The 7500-nt window shown below is 52.9% G+C and overlaps 1 protein-coding gene across 1 annotated transcript in view; it reads left to right on the top strand.

Moving 5' to 3' along the window:
• adgrd1 (adhesion G protein-coupled receptor D1) overlaps positions 1-7500 on the top strand; it is a 202776-nt gene that overhangs the window by 42387 nt on the left and 152889 nt on the right. Inside the window, 4 exon segments of the mRNA XM_059993522.1 lie at positions 1543-1800; positions 2288-2370; positions 4495-4635; positions 7062-7121. Coding sequence (XP_059849505.1) covers positions 1543-1800; positions 2288-2370; positions 4495-4635; positions 7062-7121 — 542 coding nt within the window.

The raw sequence follows: 7500 nt of genomic DNA on the forward strand, positions 1-7500 counted from the left end.
TTCAAAGCCAGCTGTAAAGGATATTGGCTTTGGAATTCCTTTCTGAGTCCCTGCGGCTGGATTATGTTGCAACAACCATGCACACCTTTTCTTAGTATTTTCTGAACATGTCACGGGGCAGTATTTCATCTATTCAACATTTATTTCAGAAATGTGCGTATTTTCAGACATTTTTGAACATGCATTGAGCAGAGTCTGTATGCACGCGCACATTTTCTGTATACAGTGGATTCTGGTTAATTGGGACACATCAGGACCAGTACATTTTGGCCCAATTAAGCGGCTGCCCCAATTAACTGAAATTTCATGGAAATAGTTAAAAAGGTATAAAAAAAGCCAAACTGAGCGACGAGTTATGTATTTAAACAAAATACAGAACAAATTGGAACATTACCAATACTACCGCAGTACCATAGAACTTTGTGTCAGTTCCTGATACTTATCAACAGAGGAATTAATCCCAGTCATGTTCTTTTGACTGTAAATGAACAAAATCAGCGCAGACACCTACTGCAGATAATGGACTGCCTTCGTAAAATTTTGTCGATGATTGCATCGTCCAAGTCGTCATTTTCTTCGTATCCTCCCAGACGTTTGTCATTACCTTCAAACACTTAATGGTTCCTAACTTGTTGAAGTAGTGAGATTGTTTCATTTTCATTCCCAGCTGTTTCTGGCACCTCCAAGCCTAAATGCTTGACACCGCAGTGACCAAAACAGTTCTGAGTTGTCTTACTTCTTATTTATCGCCAACCATCAGCGACAAAAATCACTGCATTTTGAAGACAAACTCACATGCAACTGACACTATTTAAAAAGAGTCTGGTGTAAGCCCGGTGTAGTGTCTGTAATGACCGTGCAAGTGCACGCGACTGGTACTAGTTCGAATCCGTTAGGCAACAGTCTTCTGTCCCAGTTAAGCAGCAGAGCGTCCCAAATAAGTGTGGGGCAATCATAGCTATTTTCTGAGTTAGTTTTTGTTCTTTATCTCAAATAAGCGTCTGGCCTGACGAACCCATGCCTGAAATATCTGGAATCCAATGTTTGTATGTGCGTGTATATCTCTTCATGTGTCATATTCACAAGGAAATCTGCAGATGCTGGAAACCTAGAGCTGGAGGAACTCAGCAGGCCGGGCAGCAACTATGGAGAGGAATAAACAGTCAACGTTTTGGGCCGGGACCCTTCTTCAGGGAAGATGTCAGAATAAAAAGGTGGGGGGAGGGGAAGGAGGCCAGCTGGAAGGTCATAGGTGAAGCCAGGTGGGTGAGAAAGGTCAAGGACTGGAGAAGAAGGAATATAATAGGAGAGGCGAGTGGAGAAAGGGGAGGTGGAGGGGACCGAGGGGGAAGTAATAGACAAATGAGAAGGTCAGAGTAGGGAATGGGAGGGAGGAAATTGATATTCATGCCATCAGGTTGGAGGCTAACCAATATAAGGTGTTGCTCCTCCACCCTACAACATCAATGCTCAGTGAGGGTGGGGGGTATCTGTGACCCCTGGCCTTGAGTCACTGTGCGTGGGCTCTTCCTGTGTCTTCAGGCACTGAATGGACACACATTCTCTTCACCTGGAGCCCGGTGGGTGGTCTCAAGGTCTACGTCAATGGTACGTTCAGCACCAACGACACCTACGGCAAGGAGTCGGCGGACAGCGGTAACCAGCACGCCAACCTGGTGACCAGCACGCAGAAGGTGCACTCCTACGGCCACTACGTGACCGGCTCTTTCGACGAGTTTGTCATTTGGGAGCGGGCTCTCTCCCCGCTGGAGATTCAGCTGTACTTTAACGCGACTATAGGTAAACACAATTCTCTTTGTTTATATGGGGTGGGGGGGGGGCAGTCTCTCGGTGCCTGGGCAGTTTGGGACAGACGTGACTCTGCTTTCGAAGTCGGGTGCTGTAACAACGCAAGGTTTTTGCAGTGTGCGTTCTTCTCAAGGGCAAGCGTTTAGGAAATTGGCTGCTTCTGTGTCTGCTTAAGATTCAATTTACTTATTGGGATACAATGCAGGACTGACCCTTCTGGTCCTTCGAGCAATCCCCCGATTTAACCCCAGCCTAATCACGGGGCAATTTCCAATGACCAATTAACCTACTAACTGGTACGCCTTTGGATTGTGGGAGGAAACCAGAGCCCCCGGAGGAAACCACACTGAGAACTTACGAACTTACTTGACACTGCAATTGAACTGAACTCCGACTGCAATAGTGTCCCACGACCGTGACCTCTAGCTCTCAGGTACAATTTGAGTGAGTGCGCGTGTGTGTGCTGCTTTCTCCCCAGGTCTGCCTGTTTGCAACCCGGGAAATGGCCCCTCTATGTCCTTGGGAGATCTGGGTGCCGGCAATTCCACAATGGAAAATCTGGTAAGTCTACACCCAGTTTCTGTCGTACACAGAGCACCGAGCAACCCGCATACAATGCTGGAGGAACTCAGCAGGTCGGGCAGCATCTGTGGAAATGAGTAAATAGTCAATGTTTTGGGTCGAGATCCTTTTCAACACTGAGAAGGAGGAAGATGCCAGAATAAAAAGGTGGGGAGAGGGGAAGGAGGACAAGCTAGAAGGAGATAGGTGAAGCCAGGTGGGTAGGGGGAAGTAAGAAGCTGGGAGGTGATAGGTGGAAAAGATAAAGGGCTAGAGAAGAAGGGATCTGATTGGAGGGAATGGACCATGGGAGAAAGGGAAGGAGGGTAACCAGAGGGAGGTGATGGGCAGGTGAGGGGAAGAGGTACGATGCCAGAGAGGGATTTGAAGAAGAAAAGGAAGGGGGATAAATTACTGGATTTGTGAAATTGATGTTCATAGCTTCATGAATAAAGAATTTAGTACTTGGAAGACAGTACGCAAAGCATAGAATAGCACAGGAACAGACCTGGCATCTTCCCCTTTCGTTCTTGAATGGCACACGGATGTTCTCTCCACTATCCTGACAAAGGCTCTCGCCTCGAAAAGTTGGCTCTTTCTTCCTCCATAGTAGCTGCCTGGCCTGCTGAGCTCCCTCAGCATTTTGTGTGCGTTGCTCTGGATTTCCAGTATCTGCACGATCTCTTGTGATCTCTCTCCTGCGCTTGGAGGAGATGGGGTGGGGAGTGCCAGAGCATGGCTCGGGATCATCAGCTCCCACGTTCATCTGTGCAGAGCCCCGCACTCTCAGCCCTCGAGAGTGAGTACAACAGTCATCTCGTTGTGCGGTGCACATCGGAGAATTCTGCCTTAAAATTGGAGCTGGCTGTTGTTTATCTGCAGCGTGGAATATCACCTTCTTGCCAGTAAAAAAATGTTCCCACTCTGGCCTCTGACCTCTTCTCCTCAGATGCCAGATCACATCCCCCTGGGTCCCCTCCTCCTCCTCTTTCTCCTATGGTCACCCTTCTCTCCTAACAGGTTCCTTCTTCTCCAGCCCTGACCTTTCCCAACCCCTTGGTTTCACCCATCATCTTGTAGCTTGTCCTCCCCAACCCTTTTATTCTGGAATCTCTCCCTCCCTTTTCAGTCTCGATGATGAGTCTTGGCCAGAAACTTGGACTGTTTATTCATCTCCATGGATGCTGCCTGACCTGCTGAGTTCCTCCAGTGTTTTGTGGGTGTGTGTGGTTCTGTGTATCTATGCCTCTCTCAGATCTGCCCTCAGCCTCCTCTGCTCCAGAGAGAATGACCCATTTGTGCAACCCCTCGTGACGGCTCACACCCTCTAAACCAGACAGCATCCTGATAAACCAGTTCTCCACCAGCCGCAAAGCACCGACGTCCTTCCTGTTGTGCGGCCCAGCGAGAGTTTATAAAGCTGCACCATAACCTCCTGAACTTTGAACTCATCAGAGACGCGGACCCTTTGGCCTAAGTCAAATCCCAGCAATATTCCAGTAAATCTATTTTACAGTCTCTCCAGATTAATAACATCTTTCTGGTAACGGGGATGAGAATCAGCTTTAATATCACCGGCATATGTCGTGAAATTTGTTATATTTGTGCAGTAGCAGAACAATGCAAGATATTATAATAAAAACGGTGAATTACAGTTAGAGCTGAACACCCCTCCCCTACGCCCTACCCTGCCTCTGCATGTGCTGGGTGACGGGGACCCTTCATGACAGACACTGCCTTTCTGAGGCATCGCTGCTGGAAGATGTTGTGGGTGCTGTGGAGGCTAGTGCCCATGATGGATGTGACAACTTTCTCCAGCTGTTTCCGATCCTGTGCAGTGCCCGCAACCTCCCCCCACCCCCCCAGACGGTGATGCAGCGGGTTAGGATGTTCTTCACCTGTGGAGAGCTACATACACCGGTCTGGACACGCTACCCCGCTGACTGCTCCTGTGGCTCCTCCCACTGATGCTGCATCACCACGGTGCCTCCGTAGAAATTTACGAGTGCTGTCATGCCTTCTTTGTAATTTGTGAGGAGGTGACCAGGGTAACTGTTGCTGTGTGACGAGGGCAGAGCAGGGCATCACCCAGGACACTGCCAATGTGTTTCCACTTCTCCTCAGACCACCTCAAGCACAAATCACTCAGGCACGGCCCAGCCGAGAGAGGAGGACAAGAGGTTCACTGCTGGGGGTGTTCTTAGCCCCCCTTTTGCCTTTCCAAATAAGACGCTACAACATCAAACTGCTTCCAACCTGACAGAGGTAAGGCCCGACGAACGGGTGGCATCGTGTTGCCCATGGGTCCTGACCAAAGTCCCAGCACAGACTCGATGAGTCGAGCGGACTCACTATTTCATCCCATGAAGGCAAAGGGTCCCTTGTACATCAGGAAGGCTGCTCCAGAGGGGGGTTGGAGGATGGGGTGCGGTGCAGGAGCACTGAATGGCTTTAAGGGGAGATAGGCGAGGTTTTGGGAGGGAAGTGGATGTGGCTTTGGGAGGGAGGTGGAGGAGGGTTTGGGAGGGAGGTGGAAGAGGCTTTGGGAGGGAGGTGGAGGAGTGTTTGGGAGGGAGGTGGAGGAGGTTTTGGGAGGGAGGTAGAGGAGGGTTTGGGAGGGAGATGGAGGAGGTTTTGGGAGGGAGGTGGAGGAGGTTTTGGGAGGGAGTGGAAAAGGCTTTGGGAGGGAGGTGGAGGTGGTTTTGGGAGGGAGGTGGAGGAGGTTTTGGGAGGGAGTGGAAGAGGCTTTGGGAGGGAGGTGGAGGAGGTTTTGGGAGGGAGGTGGAGGAGGTTTTGGGAGGGAGTGGAAGAGGCTTTGGGAGGGAGGTGGAGGAGGGTTTGGGAGGGAGTGGAGGAGGGTTTGGGAGGGAGTGGACGAGGCTTTGGGAGGGAGTGGACGAGGCTTTGGGAGGGAGGTGGAGGAGGGTTTGGGAGGGAGTGGAGGAGGGTTTGGGAGGGAGTGGAGGAGGGTTTGGGAGGGAGTGGCGGAGGCTTTGGGAGGGAGAGTTGGGCGTGTCTGTAGTGGGGAGATGGACTGTATTTGGGAGGGAGGTGGAAGAGGGTTTGGGAGGGAGTGGACGAGAGTTTGGGAGGGAGTGGAGGAGGGTTTGGGAGGGAGTGGAGGAGGCTTTGGGAGGGAGAGTTGGGCGTGTCTGTAGTGGGGAGATGGACTGTATTTGGGAGGGAGGTGGAAGAGGCTTTGGGAGGGAGTGGACGAAGCTTTGGGAGGGAGGTGGAGGAGACTTTGGGAGGGAGTGGAGGAGGCTCTGGGAGGGAGGTGGAGGTGGTTTTGGGAGGGAGGTGGAGGAGGTTTTGGGAGGGAGTGGAGGAGGCTTTGGGAGGGAGTGGAGGAGGCTTTGGGAGGGAGTGGAAGAGGCTTTGGGAGGGAGGTGGAGGTGGTTTTGGGAGGGAGTGGAGGAGGCTTTGGGAGGGAGTGGAAGAGGCTTTGGGAGGGAGTGGACGAGGCTTTGGGAGGGAGGTGGAGGAGGGTTTGGGAGGGAGTGGAGGAGGGTTTGGGAGGGAGGTGGAGGAGGGTTTGGGAGGGAGTGGAGGAGGGTTTGGGAGGGAGTGGGCGAGGCTTTGGGAGGGAGTGGACGAGGCTTTGGGAGGGAGGTGGAGGAGGGTTTGGGAGGGAGTGGACGAGGCTTTGGGAGGGAGGTGGAGGAGGGTTTGGGAGGGAGTGGAGGAGGCTTTGGGAGGGAGAGTTGGGCGTGTCTGTAGTGGGGAGATGGACTGTATTTGGGAGGGAGGTGGAAGAGGGTTTGGGAGGGAGTGGACGAGGCTTTGGGAGGGAGGTGGAGGAGGGTTTGGGAGGGAGTGGAGGAGGCTTTGGGAGGGAGAGTTGGGCGTGTCTGTAGTGGGAAGATGGACTGTATTTGGGAGGGAGGTGGAAGAGGGTTTGGGAGGGAGTGGACGAGGCTTTGGGAGGGAGGTGGAGGAGGGTTTGGGAGGGAGTGGAGGAGGCTTTGGGAGGGAGAGTTGGGCGTGTCTGTAGTGGGGAGATGGACTGTATTTGGGAGAGGTGGAAGAGGGTTTGGGAGGGAGTGGACAAGGCTTTGGGAGGGAGGTGGAGGAGGGTTTGGGAGGGAGTGGAGGAGGCTTTGGGAGGGAGAGTTGGGCGTGTCTGTAGTGGGGAGATGGACTGTATTTGGGAGAGGTGGAAGAGGGTTTGGGAGGGAGTGGACAAGGCTTTGGGAGGGAGGTGGAGGAGGGTTTGGGAGGGAGTGGAGGAGGCTTTGGGAGGGAGAGTTGGGCGTGTCTGTAGTGGGGAGATGGACTGTATTTGGGAGAGGTGGAAGAGGGTTTGGGAGGGAGTGGACAAGGCTTTGGGAGGGAGGTGGAGGAGGGTTTGGGAGGGAGTGGAGGAGGCTTTGGGAGGGAGAGTTGGGCGTGTCTGTAGTGGGGAGATGGACTGTATTTGGGAGGGAGGTGGAAGAGGGTTTGGGAGGGAGTGGAGGAGGCTTTGGGAGGGAGAGTTGGGCGTGTCTGTAGTGGGGAGATGGACTGTATTTCGAGATACAACATTGTAACAGGACTTTTTGGCCTGAAAAGCCCAAGCCACCCATGTGACCAATTAGCTTACAAACCCATAAGTCTTTGGACCGTGGGGAGAAAGCAGAGCACATGGGGAGACCATTGGGAATGAAAACCTCCTTACCGTCCGGTGCTGACATGTCTTCTGTTCTTTTCAGCAATACCTGCAGACGGTGGGGGAATTCCTGGACGTGCTCAGCCTGACTGAGTCAGTGGAGGTAACGTATGATGCTCCGGCAGGTCACTCCCACAGGACACAACCCCCAAGGGCATTACAGAGGCAGGGAGGGGTGTGGGGCCAGAGGGTGTTACAGAGACAAGGAGGGGTGTAGGGGCTGGAGGGGGTTACAGAGATGGAGGGGTGTAGGGGCTGGAGGAGGGGGGTTACTGAGACAGGGAGGGATGTAGGGACTGGAAGGGGTTACTGAAACAGGGAAGGGTGTGGGGGCCAGAGGGGGTTTTGGAGACAGGGAGGGGTGTCGAGTGTGGAGTGGTTCAGGAGACGGAGAGAGGTTTTGAAGCTGGAGATGGTTACAGAGACAACGAGGTGTGTAGTGGCCAGAGGGGGTGACAGAGACAGGGAGAGGCAAAAGGTCC

This window comes from Hypanus sabinus, chromosome 18 (assembly GCF_030144855.1).
Source record: "Hypanus sabinus isolate sHypSab1 chromosome 18, sHypSab1.hap1, whole genome shotgun sequence".
NCBI classification, from domain to species: domain Eukaryota; kingdom Metazoa; phylum Chordata; class Chondrichthyes; order Myliobatiformes; family Dasyatidae; genus Hypanus; species Hypanus sabinus.